The sequence below is a fragment of the Musa acuminata genome, chromosome BXJ1-10 (assembly GCF_036884655.1).
Source record: "Musa acuminata AAA Group cultivar baxijiao chromosome BXJ1-10, Cavendish_Baxijiao_AAA, whole genome shotgun sequence".
Lineage (NCBI taxonomy): Eukaryota > Viridiplantae > Streptophyta > Magnoliopsida > Zingiberales > Musaceae > Musa > Musa acuminata.
The window spans coordinates 29,222,973-29,238,702 of NC_088336.1; the positions used below are offsets into that span (position 1 = coordinate 29,222,973).

At 41.6% G+C, this 15,730-nt stretch overlaps 3 protein-coding genes across 4 annotated transcripts; 1 reads left to right on the top strand and 2 right to left on the bottom strand.

Annotated features, from left to right (window-relative positions):
* Positions 1–2: 2 nt before the first annotated feature.
* LOC135596028 (shaggy-related protein kinase eta-like) lies at positions 3–4,904 on the bottom strand. Of its 2 annotated transcripts, XM_065087678.1 has the most exons (12): positions 4,712–4,904; positions 3,813–3,902; positions 3,662–3,721; positions 3,301–3,573; positions 3,147–3,221; positions 3,008–3,064; positions 2,489–2,629; positions 2,326–2,376; positions 2,156–2,251; positions 1,591–1,674; positions 860–964; positions 3–438 (listed from the first exon to the last, which is right to left on the bottom strand). In XM_065087678.1, exons 1-12 carry the CDS (start codon positions 4,802–4,804, stop codon positions 343–345), a joined length of 1,221 nt encoding a protein of 406 aa, XP_064943750.1. In that variant the 5' UTR covers positions 4,805–4,904; the 3' UTR covers positions 3–342. The 2 variants fall into 2 exon arrangements, with proteins under 2 accessions (XP_064943750.1, XP_064943751.1); XM_065087679.1 differs by lacking the exon at positions 3,813–3,902.
* A 1,623-nt stretch (positions 4,905–6,527) lies between these two features.
* LOC135596029 (CBL-interacting protein kinase 5-like) lies at positions 6,528–8,481 on the bottom strand. The gene has a single exon (XM_065087680.1). It carries the CDS (start codon positions 8,204–8,206, stop codon positions 6,848–6,850), a length of 1,359 nt encoding a protein of 452 aa, XP_064943752.1. The 5' UTR covers positions 8,207–8,481; the 3' UTR covers positions 6,528–6,847.
* Positions 8,482–9,987: 1,506 nt separating this feature from the next.
* LOC135596030 (tubby-like F-box protein 1) lies at positions 9,988–14,287 on the top strand. The gene is made up of 4 exons (XM_065087681.1): positions 9,988–10,399; positions 10,618–10,705; positions 12,146–12,275; positions 13,536–14,287. Exons 1-4 carry the CDS (start codon positions 10,043–10,045, stop codon positions 14,074–14,076), a joined length of 1,116 nt encoding a protein of 371 aa, XP_064943753.1. The 5' UTR covers positions 9,988–10,042; the 3' UTR covers positions 14,077–14,287.
* The last annotated feature ends 1,443 nt before the right edge of the window (positions 14,288–15,730 follow it).

Here is a 15,730-nt window from a genome sequence, read left to right on the forward strand (position 1 = left end):
GATTTATGAGAATGGCACGGGAAGCTCAATGCAATAGAGTATATAGAGCCTCGTGACATGGCAAAGTGGGTGGCCCTAATACAAGTACTTCTCACATATATCACTGGGGATTCATTCAACAGACGCACAAACCACCGCTCCCTGATAGGACCAAAACAAACAAGAAGAGATGATACGTCCTCTCTATCGGCCCTGCACTGCAACAGCAGCAGCAGCAGCAGCAGCCCAGGCCTCGCGTCCCGAAAGGGTCTGATATGATACGAGGCGGCAGGATTGGGAGATGAGCTCGTGATCATGCTTCCATTTATCAAGATGTATGTTGATGAAGCACTTGTACTCCGCCTACGTCCCCGCCACTTGAACAAAGTCAAGGCCACATTGTCGCCTCGCATGCTCGGGTACCAGCTTGTCGATAAGCGCGGGTGAAGCACCCAAAAGCTGCAAAAGAAAAACAGGGCAACACCAAAGCGATGACAGGGAGTAAAAACAGCGTTGTGCTACAACAAGAATCACGGATGACTAGCAGCCCTGATTTAACATAACACCAATCATGCACTCATGAACATTTTCGCTAAACGTCTTCTCGGTGAAGAAGATCACAACTAAGAAAAGTTCCAGTAAACAAGGTAAGATTTAACCACCACAAATCTGAGGACAAAATTAGATGTTGGAATGGAAAGTCAGATGAGCGTGATAAACTCGAATATTATTTAGATAAAGAAGCAAGATTATGTAACACAAAAAGTAACTGGATCGACACACAATCGTCTCACCCTTCACCGCAAAATGAATATGGACTGAATGGTAACAAGTCAACCTTAGTCAAAGGAAAGAAAATACCAGGGTAGCTGAAACCTACTTCTTGTTTCTTGAAGTCGAAAAGGAGAGGAAATGGCCGGCCATTTGGCAGTCGTGCATTACGTTCACGTAACTCATCAAATAATGGATGTGCGCATGCCTCGAGCTGCAATAGGAACAGTCCATATTAGTAGTAATAAAGCATGTAATTGAGAATGCCCTATCGATTACCCTGCACATTGAAATACTCGACTAAGCAACAGAAATGATCACACAAAGTGGATCCGATGCAGAACAACTTGCCATTCCCACTAGCCAACACAAAACCATCCATCCATCAGTCATTTCATTTTTTTTATTTAAGTTAGAAAAGTCTGCTAAGCTCCTCCTACAATGATGTAACTACTCATCTTAAGATGAGTGTAGCCACTAATTTTAGGCAGTAGCAAGATTATCGACTGTTGTCCACCAAGGAGAACTTTGGTAAAGAATATATGAGATTGTTTTTTTCATATATCGCTCGCCATCTCTATAGCCGAAAGATCTACAAACTCTCCAAATGTCCAAGACCATGCACTCTGTTCTCTTTTCTTCTTCATTTATATCATTCTAGAGAATAAAACTAACCGATGTTCATGAAATGGAGACTAAATCTTTTGACCAAGAAACAAAAGATTGATGAATAATTGACAAGGATAACATAGAAACTCTAGATTTAGTTACTTATTCTTAAATGTAATAAAAGAGTAACAATCTTTTGGTCTGCAAGATAAAATAGATGATTAATCTCACAGCACTGCAGCGAAGATTTGGCGAATACTGAAGAAGACGTGATGCAAGATCTACTGCTTCGAGAGGCATTCGTTTGTTAAAAACCTGCAAATTAGTTATGAAGGATTATAAATTATAACCATCTTACCAAAAGAAGAGAAGGAAGAATGTTAAGATATTGTTCATATAGATATGTATCACACAAAACCAATAGTTTATTAACAAGATTTGAAAATTCATGACTTATTCCATCAAAATAAGCCTCTCTTTCCCTCAAAACATGAACCCACAAACTAAGCAAGTTAAGGTATCTACTTTCCTCTGCAGTGCTGTGTGTGCTGGAGTCGGACAGAAACAACAAAATTTTGGCCTATTTCTGACAGTTACGAACAACATAATTAAGACTTTGGGGTTTGAACTGGCTAATTCTGTTTTTGATTAGTTGGATCGTATCAGATCAGCCAATGTGTCAGTGTACCAAATGTGCTAGACATGCAATCTAAGACATGGATGAAACCATACAAGCAATCTACATCAAGAAAAACAGATGCTACATTAATTAAATGTCACTGGGAATGATGCTTACCTTGTGCCAAGGATGTGCTTTTATCTGCGGAAACCTGAATTCAGTGTAGTTAGGATTCATGCATCGAATTTCCTCTCGGGTTGGAGTACCAAGAACCTATAAGCATCAAGTCTATATTAACTTTGTGAAGGAGAAAAGAATCTTTAACAGAAATTTGACTTAAGTTTTACCTTGATTATCTCAACTAGCTGATCAACAGCACTCTCTCCAGGAAATAGTGGCTTTTGACATAGCAAAATTAAAACACAAGCAAAAGGGTAACAATCGTATTTGTGTTAGCTTGAAAATATTATTAGAACAATTGGATATCTCAAATAATAAAAGCATGATTACATGACCAAGAAGTAATTCCGCAAGAACACATCCTGCTGACCAAATGTCAATCGATGTTGTATATTCTGTAGCACCAAATATGAGCTCCGGAGCACGATAATAGCGTGAACAGATGTATGATATATTTGCTTCACCCTTGACCTGGTTCACGTTACGGAAGGCCACATGAGAACACACAAAGTCCTCGGATTAAAAGTGGAACACACAGACATAGCAAGTGAAATGAATGACATCACTTCAAATAATCAGACTGAGATGGAAGTGTCTACAGGTAAATGGATCTTTTACTAGGAAAACCCCAGAAAAATTGCACGACAAAACAGTTAGCTTTATTCATCCTTGTAATGACTTCATGGACTCAATTAGTACACACATGAACAATTGGGATTGGTTTGTTTCACTTGACATTGACATTGCATAACAAGTTTGCAGCCTTAAAGGTTGATCTTAGTCTTCCTAAATTGTCTATCATTTGATGGCCAGAGAGAAAAACGTGATCTTTCGAAACTATTGCCTTACCAAAACTTTGGCACTTCCAAAATCACAAAGCTTTACTTGGTGAGTAAGAGGATCGACCTGCATGATTTGTACCAAGGAAGAGCAAAGAATTATTTCTGGAATCAAAAACTCAAGGCCCTCTATGAACGTAAAAGCATACCAAGACGTTCTGTGGCTTCACATCTCTATGACAAACTCTCAGAACATTATGGATGTATGCTAGCCCTCTAAATATCTGCGGAAGACAATCAGGTAGTTACTTCAGTGACTGATCTTCTAAAAGTACCAGAAAATGTAAAGTTAGCCACACAAACCTGATACATGTAAAGCTTCACATAGATTAGTGGCATCCCCCGGTTCACATTGCTATAATGTTTCGAGACACGGTATAGCGTTTCAGGGACAAAGTCCATGACCAGGTTAAGAAACAGTTCATCTTTGTTCGTCGTGGAGAAAAAACAGTGCTTAAGGGATATCACATTGGGATGACCCATCAAGCGCATCAACTGAAGCTCACGGTTTTTGTATCTTATATCCTGCAAGACCTTCTTTATGGCCACGGTCTCCCCTGTCTCCAGGCATTTGGCCTGCTTACAAGTAACCAAGGGACAACACCAAAATATGTAAATGGCCACATGATCTAAGTTACATCTATAGACAAAGAGGCAGTCACACCTGGAAGACGATTCCAAATGACCCAGTGCCGACGACACGTTCTGCCATGTAGCTGATGGTCTAAACAAAAGAATTAGAAGTAACTTAGTTGAATGGACGAATTGAACACAAAGGATTATTCGCGTTAAAGAAGTAATTCTCTGGAACTCGCCTGCTTGGGTTCACCATTCTTTCCTCCAATGGTGGTTGAGATAATGTGTCCAGTCAGTGGCTGATTCCCCTGGATGACGGATGCTTCTTGCTGAAAGGTCACTCAAAATCCCAGCTTTCAACATGAAAAACTAGCAAGAAATGCGACAGAAGAAAAAACCCGGAACCCATATTTCTTAACCTATCAAAAACCCCTAACTCGACGATAGGTAGGATCGTCACATTCTATAATCGCCAATACAAGTTGCCGAAACAACAAGAAGAGAAAATTCTTTATGAAGATCAAAATAGTACAGAGGATAAAACGAAAATACTTGCAGGAAAATTAGCGACAGGGGATAGTAATGTTTGATTCCTAAAAGGAAGGTTTGAACAAGAAAAATTACAAGAAACTGATAGAAAGATCCAGAGTGGAGCTGTTCCCAAAACCAAATATTGGTTAGCTGCAGGAAACCGTAGCCGAAACTTTCCAAGATGATGCAACAAGTACCCAAAGAAGAAGATGTGGGAGACAACCCAAAAAATAAAATAAAATAAAATAAAAAGAAGGATCAAGAAACAAAAGGAAGCTCGGTGCACTACAAGACCATCGTTCGAGACGAATCAACTTTACCAACGTAACGTAAAATAAGGAATTCCAGAGCCGAAGGCAAAGATTCGCAAATGAACCGGATCACCCATAGAAAGACGGAACAAACGGGATTCATCGCTGAAGAACGGAAAAAGATAGCACGAGAGACAATTTCCAATCCGCCTCTACGAAAGAAGCAAAACAACGAATTTGTCAACGAGAGATGCCCTGAAATAACATATACTCAAAAAAAGTAACGAATCGGGACGAAGGCGGCAAGACAGAGATCGTACGGAAAAGGGAAGAGATGGTCGGGAGTGATGGAATACCTTATCCGCGTCCACCATCTCCGGCCGGGGAGGATCCATCACCAACGTCTCGCTCGCGGGCGCATGAGGAGGTCCCGTCGGCAACGACGCCATGTTGATAGCCAACGACACCTCTCGCTGCTCTCCCCCTCCCCTCTCTCTCTCTCTCTCTCTTCCACTCGTCCTTTCTCCGCAGCTGCATTCCGGAGATACCCCTGCCCTCATCTACGTGTGGGAAGCCGACCGTTGAAGATTTCTAATTTTCCTAAATGCGATAATAATAATAATAATAATACATTTGGGACACCAATGCGACAATATTATTATTATTATTATTATTATTACTAATAATAATAATAATAACATTTGAAATGTGGGAGCAAATATCTTGTATATATGATAAATTTGGTGCCAAACATATTTAAAATTGCTAGCAAAGTTTATTGTCATAACAAAATTTATCATTATGTCTATATATGCAATATCATTAGGAAAATTTTACATGATATTCTTTTTTTAATATGAGGAACTTTACAATTACTTGTGTAATATCAATATCCTCTTATGAGAATTTATTTGTTATGACCTACTTTCTCGGTGTATATTTTTATTGACATATTTATGATCGATATTTGATTATGATTTATATCATGAAATGTAGATATTCATTCTTATAGTAGATTCTAATATAAAAAATTATACTGAATATTTTATTTTTAAAATAATAATATCAAAATTTTCTTATTTATTAACTTATTATGTTTATTATTTTTTTTATGACTTGATCGGTATGTTCTATGTGGTATTCATTGGCTATCGTTAATTAATTAATTAATTTATTGTGTTCATTATTTATTTAATTGAGTCATTGATTGCTTTACAACTTAATTGGTATCTTAATGGTATTTATTGGTTATGATTATACATAATTATTATATGATCGCTGTGATCATTGTTACCTTAACGGTTATAGATTTTTCTCAACTATATAAAGAGAGGATGTTCTTCTCTTCTCAATCCTTAGTATCTTTTCATTATAACATCTTCTTTGATTTTGCTACTTGTTTCTATGATACTACATTAATCTTTTTACGAGGAATCTCCATCTTATTATTAGGGAATGGATTCAATCACAAATATGCACCAAGGGATGAGATCATTCCTTACAACAATGTCAAACGCGATTCCATCCAGTTGACTTCTGATTATCCATGTTGCTTCTCGTTTTAACTTTTATTATTGAGTTTTTATTCCCAACAACGAGCACCTCCGCCAACGTTGTCTGTGTCACCCTAGACTTCGCACTCTTGTCTCTTATCGTCGAGGCCCAAATAGTTGGTGATCAACGTCCTCAACACCTCTGCTTTGCTCTGCTCTGCGGTAAGATAGATTTATGCGGACCTCCCGACCTCCCAGGCCTCAACTACGAGGGGTCCAGCTTCTCCTTGTGATTCGTGGTTTCTACCATCACTGTCTCTTCTTCCCCACAGCATGACCACGAGTGGTCCGTAAAGTTCAAAGATGCCTGAGAAGGTTAGCTCAACTCCTTTGCCCTAGTCGCTATTCATTTCTTCCATCTCTTCCCACTCGTCGCCACAATGGTCGCGTTGATTAGCTCGTCGTTCGTAATTGCAATCATGCGATCAAGGTCCTCGGTGACTTCCAGTTGGTCTTGAGCAAGAGTCTTCGGAGCTGGGAGTTGCTTGTTACTACCGTCAGCTCTAGGCATCTTCTTTCAAGTTGCACTCGTATGTTCTGCTTCTTTCATAGACTAATTAAAACATTCTATTTGATTGCATACATCAGAAAAATTTATAGCATTCAGCACTGTAATATCTGAAGCACAACTGAGAGATTTATCTGCACTTGCTCTTCATTATAAGAAGAAGAAAGAAAAAAAAGTACATAGAGATTGGTCTGTACTTGCTATGCAATAGACCATCGGATGATGCACCATATACCTCTCTCTTTAAAGTCATGAGAAGAGAGTCTCTAGTGGTAGCTATTGTTTCTGTCTAGTGTGTGCACAATGAACTAGGATCCCAGAGCATGACACCCAAGAGAAACATACTATCTTTTACTGGGGAGTTCCAAAATCAGAGGCAAGAAAAGAGGGTTGAATTGGATCTAAGTCTCAGAAGATGGGGCTACAAGACATCAAGTTTGGTTGAGGTGCTGCTGGTGCTGATCTGCTCCTCCTTGCCAAGTCCACACAATGTCCTTGAGGCAAGGCTTAAGATCATGGTCACAAAACTTCTGGTACTCCATTGTGTCTCCATATGATTTTTTCACCTCGACTACATGGAATGCAGGTGTGACCTCAAAAATCTGTGCTTCGATCGCAAGTTGTCCTTTCCTTCCTTCTTTGCTTCCCTCTAACTTGACCAATCCAGCCTTCTTCTTTACCTTGAAATGCTCCATTTCAGCAATCTCTTCGAGCTTTGACACTATCGTTGAAGCCGGCCTCTGGGTTGTAAATCTGGCCTCCTGCTTTTCGCCACTTCCCCTTTCGAAGAGCCCCGAAAGATCTAATCCTGGGGATAGGGCGATGATGTCAAATGCATTTAGACTGGTCGGTTTCACGGGTTCTGACATCTCTGCTTTTTTATCGCTCTCATCATCGAAAGTGTTCTCGACATTGAAAGCTGATGTCACATCTTTCAGGTTGGGCAAACTTTGTGATCGGGCTCGTGCTTCCACCGGCTTAAATCCTTTCTGAAACCACGGACTCTCTACCAACAGCTCGATCGTGATTCGAGCATCGGGGTTGGGTTCGAGGAGTCTGGCTAGGAGCTTTCGGACGTCGGAAGGGAACCGATGAGGGCATCTGAAATCTCCTTTGGTTATCTTTTTGTACATGTCGATCAGGTTGGAGTCATGGAACGGTAGGCAGCCTGCCAATAGAACGTAAAGGATGACTCCGCAGGACCATATGTCTGCCTTTGCTCCATCGTAACCCTTTTTGTTGATGATTTCCGGGGCAACATAGGCCGGCGTACCGCATAGCGTGTGGAGTAGACCATCTTGCCTCTCTGACTCTTTGAGGGCACTCAGGCCGAAGTCCGACACCTTAAGGTTCCCATTCTCATCGATGAGGAGGTTTTCCGGCTTGAGATCCCGGTGGTAGACACCACGGCTGTGACAGAAATCAACTGCCCCGATCAGTTGCTGGAAATACTTCCTTGCGTCATCCTCTCCGAGGCTCCCTTTTGCAATCTTGTTGAAGAGCTCGCCGCCTTTGACGTATTCCATCACGAAGTAGATCTTGCTCTTGCTGGCCATGACCTCATAAAGCTGCACGACGTTTGGATGGCGAACGAGGTGCATAATTGAGATCTCCCTCTTTATCTGTTCGATCATTCCAACACGCATCACCTTCTCCTTATCAATGACCTTAATGGCAACATTCTGGCCCGAGGCAATGCTCCTCGCATGGTATACCTTGGCAAAGGTCCCCTGCCCAAGCAACCTTCCTAGCTCGTAGCGGTGCATCAGGATCACTCCTTTCTTCTCCATATCTTCCTGCCTCCAAGGAAAACTAGAGCGATGTGATTAGATTATTGGTATTCCAGGTGCATCACTCCAAATATTTATTCCCTCCATGGAACGTAGCACGAGAAAGAGAGGATGGAGGGACTGAAAACCATGCCTCTTGGCAGGTGCAATCGGGACCTGCAGAGACAGAAGAAATAAAAAGGTACAGAAAACCTCATTTTGCTTTAAAATGAAAGGTTATGGATTGTCGACCTCCTTCCCAACGGTGGTGGTGGAGCAATTTGCTCGTCTAAAGATAGCCAGCCAAGTGGGATGCTTCCACGGTCTTAATTCTCCGGGCAAAGGTTGTGGGTGTCATCTTCTTAGATGCTATATTCTTGGCAAGACGGTCAATAGGTAGGTGGTTGCGGGAGAAATGCTTCTTATCCTGAGAGAAGGAATAAATCGGCAGCTACAGTAAAGAGCTTTAAATTGCATGGTGATATAACATAGGTGTGTGTTTTGAAATTACGGTCGACTGCATGCACTTCGATAAGAATACTGGAACTTCACCAACTTGAGGGTCTAGATCGGGATCCTCGTCCCTATCCCGACATAAGCTAGTGTGCAGGAATCCAACGACGACAAAGGTGGACAGACGTGCTTAAGAGTCGCATCCCAACCCGTTCCGACGAAAACCTCGAGACGATCCTGGACATCGCCAGTCGAACCAAGCCATACCGACCCGACAGCCAAGGCACAAGGTTCACCAACAAAATTTATTATTTTTATTAAAAAAATATATTATTTAGATTATTAAGTAAATAAATAAATGTATGTAATCTTATAAATATTTTGTATCGCCTAAATATATAATAAATAAAAATATACTCAAATAAATAAAATATATATAATTTTATGTTATAAAATATATAAAATCGTTGGTTTATTACTAAATCATTTTGATAATTTTAAAATTTTAGATAAAATTACAATCAAAATTTTAAAAATTATATTAGGATATCATTAATTCTGAAATGTTAATAATATCAACATTTAAGTATTTTCAATGTAACATTCAGATCAATTATGATTTTTTAAAAAATTACCAAATATTAATTCATATTTGAAATGTTCATTAGTCCTCGATATATATATTCTCTCGATGCGTTTCTTAAAGGCACTTTTGAAATCTTAGAGGAGCTACAGACGTTGACCAAATCCCATCACCAGAAAAAGTCGTACTAATTTTCCCCTCCAAATTTGCTACTAAATTAATGTCACCTACATGATTAATGCCCAAATCACGGGTTATCAGATAGCTCATCTTTCAACGTTAAAAGTCAAAGGCCACAAACTTAAGCGTAATTTAATTCACAATTAACAATCTTAAGGTATAATGACAATGCCATCCGTTCTTATCCTATCCTCTATCGATACCTTCACCCTTCTTCCATCCCTAGACGCATTAAATGTGATTTATCAAACCCATTAAACAAATCAACAACATACATATATGATATAAAGGGATGGATAAATTAAATTCGAATCATAGAACGTAAGTAATGCATGCGGATAAATGTGAGGTGAAGTTGGAAAGTAGACGACAGGAGGCGTTTAGATTGAATGAGGTCTCCATTTACACCGAAAAAATAATTCTTAATAATAGAATTATTAATATACCGAACAATTAATTGGTGGCAGTGAGAAGCCTGAGGGGTTCAAATATTGATGAGGGGGTGTGAAAGTATCATCTTTCGTCCTTTCCTGTGTAACGTTACATCAAGCCAGTGAGCAGTGAGCCCAAAGAGAGAGAGAGAGAGAGAGAGAGAGAGAGGCATCGTCTCGACAACACCCAGCGAGCGAAGGAGGGAGGCCATGAGGCGGCAGAGGGGGTTCCTCTTCCCATCGAGCGGCTCATCGGTGAGGAATCCCCCGCCTTTGGAGAGAGCGGAGGGAGAGGAGGAGGAGGAGGAGGAAGGCGGCGATCGGAGGGGAGGAGCGGAGGTGGACGCGGGGGCGGGCGCGAAGGAGGAGGAGCGATGGTCGAGGATGCTGCCGGAGCTGCTGGGAGAGATCGTGAGGAGGGTGGAGTCGAGCGACGGGCGGTGGCCGCTGCGGAAGAGCGTGGTGTCTTGCGCCTGCGTCTGCCGTAGGTGGCGCGAGGTCACCACCGGCGTCGTCAGGCCGCCCACCGAAACCGGCAAGATAACCTTCCCTGCTTCCCTAAAACAGGTCGGTTTGTTATTTCAAGATCCCCCTTTTTCCGCACCAAATTCCTCCTTTTTCCAACTCTGCAATAATTGGGGTCGCTGTTGTAGTTATAATCATCCAGCTACTGAAGTCCAAAATTGTACTCTTTTTAGAGAGATGTTTGACATTGTTTATCATGTGAATTTTTTCCTCCAAAAGAAGATGATTGATAATATGTGATTGTGGACTGTGGATGGCAGCCTGGCCCGAGGGATCTTCCAATTCAGTGCTTTATTAAGAGGAACAAGAAGAACTCCACGTTCTATCTGTATCTCAGCTTGACCCAGAGTGAGTGATCTTCAAAAGACTATCAAAGATGTATTTTCTAGCATGGTTTGTTCTTTGATTGGGTGATTGAAGTTTGATAGTGCACCATCCTGCATTGACTTCTTGTTAAGTTGCTAATTCTGATTGCTAACTTCTCTGCAAGTCCTTGTTTAGGGTTTGGTAGAACACTTTCTGTTCAACACTTTCTTCTGGTTCAGTTATTTTACTCGCCACCATTGTCCAGAGGTTAGAAACTAAAAAAACCGATCATTAAATCGTTTGAGATGTTCTCTGCAATCTCTTACTTCATATTGTCCAAAAATCATGCTTTTATTTATCGTCAATCACATACATGTTAAAGGATTTCTCCAGCAATTTGTTTCAACGTGCTGTTGTAAAGTATTGTCTAGTTTGGTCATGTTTTGATTCTAGGAACATAAGTCTGACTAATATGAGGCTGTTCCGTTTCTTACCTGAATCAAGTCTTGGGCTTTTTTGGCATGCAATGATTCCGATAAGCCGTCTTTCACTCACCCAGCGAGAGATAAACTTGCTATGGAAGTAAATGTCAAAAGGGAAGGATAGATATGAAAACCTTGGTGTTGTGTGCCTTTGAACAACTTTGAGTAGGCAAAAATCATGCAACGATTCAGTGCCATTTAGGTGATTGAGATGAGAAAATATGTTAAACTTGTCACATATCAGACCACTAGTGATTCATGAAAATATGTTGCCAAACCTTGTCATCATCTCAAGGACCAATTATGTTTTCACCCCTGAACTGGAGTTGTACTTTCTCTTGTAAGATATGTGGCTTAAGGATGGATTCCCAGTAACTTTATATTGTTCATCTGTACTCTGTGGGTTGACTAAGCCCAGTTCATGTGAAGGCAATGAATGATGTGGATCTGTGACTTGTGATCTCTTGAGTGATGATCTGCATTTTATTCAAGTGTTCTGAGATACAAAAAAGATTCTTCACTTGCTGCTAGGTGGTCTAAAATGGCAAGACAAAATTATAAAGACTATGTTACTTAAAACTTCTTTCCTTGATTTTGACACCAGATGCCATTGTTCCATACTTCACATGCAACTTCTTTGTGTTCAACTTTTTAGAGATTCTCAGTTATTTTCTTGAAGAAAAATTAAAAATGTTTATTTTGATTATTTTAATTGATTATACTCCAAGTTTGGTTTTGTAAATGTCTGCTTGCAATTTCCATCAAATCTCATGATTGCGTCTTCATTTAGGTTTGCATAATATAATTTTTAATTGCTTGGTCTTTCTGTTGTTCAGAGTTTTACGAACTTTTAAGTAAAAAATATTGAACCTATTGCTTTAATGGCATGTGTATGTTTTCAAAATATGAGTTCGCATGCTTCTTTTTTTCTTTCACTACCGCATCAAGAAATTTTGGTACTTTTGGACTTCAGTTACATATTTTGTTATGTAACTTTCAGCATTCGTGGATAAGGGAAAATTTCTATTGGCGGCTCAAAGATTTAGGCATGGTGCCCATGTAGAGTACATAATCTCTCTTAATGCTGATGATCTATCACAAGGCAGCAATGCATATGTGGGAAAATTGAGGTATGCCATTAGCTAAGCTTTTGTTGTCGATGGTTACCCATGTTAAGCATGCTAATATTAGTCCAGATAACACACTCATAAAGCCCTAAGTATTATGTCGTTGGAGTGCAAATTGTCCTGAGATGTTATATATGTGTTTATTCTGAGCCAAAGCCTACTAATTTGTCATTTTTGTTTGACTAGCTTTGCCAATGTTAACTTACATGGCAACTTCACTTTCACTTGGAAAATTGCAAAGTGCAAATGACTTGAATCACTTGTTCTAAAAACACTTTTATGAATGGGTAACACACTAGATGAAAATTCAATGGAAATAGACAATACTTGATTTTCTTACTTCTATCAGTCTTCGCTCTCAGATCAAGGAGGTGAAAGTTTTATTCCACCCTCAAAAAGCAAGCTGTGTGGAATGAAATGGCTGCTGGAGAACAATATATGTTGCATCTTTTCTCTTCTTCATCTTGGTTTTCATAGAATTGGTTAGTGGTTTGTGGGTTACATACATTTTTTATATCGCGTCCATTCTTGCTTGAGTACCCAAACTGAACCTTATCCAATGTCCGTTACCTCTTTTTTCTCTCCTTTTTTACTTAATGACCTTGTGCATAGGTATCATATATGATAACATCTTACCGCACAGAGATTCTGCAGTCAACACTTCTGTATAATCTTGATGACTGTAGAATACTCGGCCACAATTCAGCTGCATCTTAAGGGCCTTTAGCTATATTTTAATTGAACTAGCTAGCATGATGGGTACAAGAATATAACCACAAACTACGGGGAAAAGTCTTCTGATTGATCTCTGCATGGCTTGCAATTTGCAACTAATAATAATCTATTTCTAAACGTATCGAGTAAAGTTAACATGAAAATTGTCCCATTTCAACAAACTTTGCCAGCTCTAGATGTTTCAATATGGGTTTGCTTTAATTCGGCTCGCATCCGGTTTATTATTGCTTTGTTACCTAGTTTATAGCCCAACTGCAAGTTAAATCTTAATGATCACCATGCTCCATCTATCCTTTGATTAACCATCTGCAGAATCTGTTTTGGTAGACTGTTTTATCTGCCTTGTCTTGTATAACCACAAAACCCAAACATTTTGATGCTGCTGATCCATTTAGCGGAGTATGTTCTATCATCACACTCTCTTAAATGGATGAGAATTATAATGATTTTATGTGCAAGGAGGATTTAGAACGAACATTTCCCGATGACTTATGTTTCCTGATTTGAAATTTTTGTTGTCCTATGCAGATCTGATTTTTTCGGCACCAAGTTTAAGATCTATGATAGCCGACCGCCACCCAGTGGTGCCAAGGCATCGAGCTGTCGATCGAGCCGCCGTTTTGCCAGCAATCAAATAAGCCCACAGGTCCCAGCGGGCAATTTCGTGATTAGTCAGGTATCCTACAAATTCAATCTTCTTAAAACAAGAGGGCCGAGAAGAATGCTGTGCACTCTGAAGTGCCCTGCAATGGTGCCCTCGGCATCGGATGCCGGAACCATGGTCCTAAAAAACAAAGCTCCAAGGTGGCACGAGAACTTGCAGTGCTGGTGCCTGAACTTCCATGGTCGCGTCACGGTTGCCTCGGTGAAGAACTTCCAGCTGGTGGCATCATCGGATGCCCCCAACCGAGCAGGGGGCGCTGATGACGATGGCGACGACCCTGTGCTACTCCAGTTTGGGAAGGTAGGGGACGACATGTTCACCATGGACTACAGGGAGCCGCTGTCGGCCTTCCAGGCATTTGCCATCTGCCTCACCAGCTTCGGCACAAAGTTTGCTTGTGAATAGAAAGCCTTCTCTTGATGCTCAAGCGGTCATGTACTTCTGGACTTGGATGCCTGAGTGTCTAATGAAATCGGTAATTTAGCCGAGGCGGGTGCGGCGATGGAGGACGGACGCTGACAGTCGAATTAGTGGGCCTGTAATGGGCTCACGCTGTAGTAAGGCCTGTAATGGACCCATTTTCCTTTTAATGTGATGGCTCAAAATTTATCTCAAATGTCATGGAAATTAAGCTTTACCAAAGAAAGCCTGCGATCTAACAAGTTGATGTCTCCGTGTATTAAACTAATACAAAACCTTAAAAAAATGTCTTAGCCTGAGAGACTCTGACTAAAAAATCTCTCACGTCAACTCTTTAAGTTTAAGATACCGTAGGAAATGCAAGTTGATAGCAGAACCTAAGAACGTATGGATCAACGCATATCTACTGTGATACTGTTCAGGCGACGTCATTAACCATGTGTTGGATACTCTCCAGCTCTATTTCCAAGTGGAAGGAGAAGAATAGTATATGATCTCCAATTTGGTTACAGCCAAGTTGCCCTCTAGTAGATTGATTACATGTCATTCGGATACTCTTTTATTGATTTGAGTGGATGAGCCAGCTGATGAAGAGTATTCAAAGTCAGAACCATAATATAAATCAGCATGTCCTGCCCTTATAAATCTACAAGTGATCTAACCACATGTTTGTCTCATTAAATATACTTTTTTTGTCTTACACTATAGATATATCTTCGACAATAATATTGGATTCAGAGACCTGCAAGTGAAGTCCTGCTTAAGAATCGCACCTTTCCGTATGGAAACCAAACGACGCGACTCGTTCCGTAGACGGTCAGTTGTCGACCTCAACTGTAACATAGATACTGTTGATTCGGACGCTGCTCCTCTCGCTTTTCCCTGCATCCCATTTCGCAACTGAGTCTCCGCGATGAGGATCGCCTCCCCTGACGTCTCCGAGTCACCGCCGACTCCACCTAACCGCCGCCGGAAGCACCGCCGCCGTGCCCCTCCTACCCCTTCCACCATCTCCCGGGACCCGCAGGACCAGTCCTCCCCTCCTTATTCCCTGCCGTCCCGCTCCGGCACCGATGGTGGGGAGGACCCCGACGCCGTATATGAGTCCGAATTCGGATCCTGCTCGGATTCCCGCTCCTTGTACGCGTCCGACTCGATCCAGCCCTCCTACATCAACGTGGCGCCGCTTCCCGTCTTTCGCGGCGAGCCGTCGGAGTGCCCGGTCGCCCACCTCGCTCGGTTCGATCGCGTCTGCCGCGCCAACAACGCCATCTCCGTCGACACTCTCGTCCGCATCTTCCCCGTCACCCTCGACGGCGATGCCGCCCTCTGGTACGACCTCGCGGTCGAGCGCTGCCGCCCGGCCATGCTGTGGCCCGACATCCGCTCTGCCTTCCTCCAGGCCTTCACCCGGCCTGACTTCGCCGACCGAGCGCGCTCTGAACTCATGTCCATGCGGCAGAGGGACGGGGAGGGCGTCAACAGCTACCACCTCCGCCTGCAGTGGATACTCAGGAAGTGGCCCGACCACGGCTTCCCCGACGCGCTTCTCAAGGGCTTATTCATCGATGGGTTAAAAGAGGACTTTCAGGATTGGATTCTGCCGCAGCGGCCGGAGACGCTGGCCGACGCGGTGAGG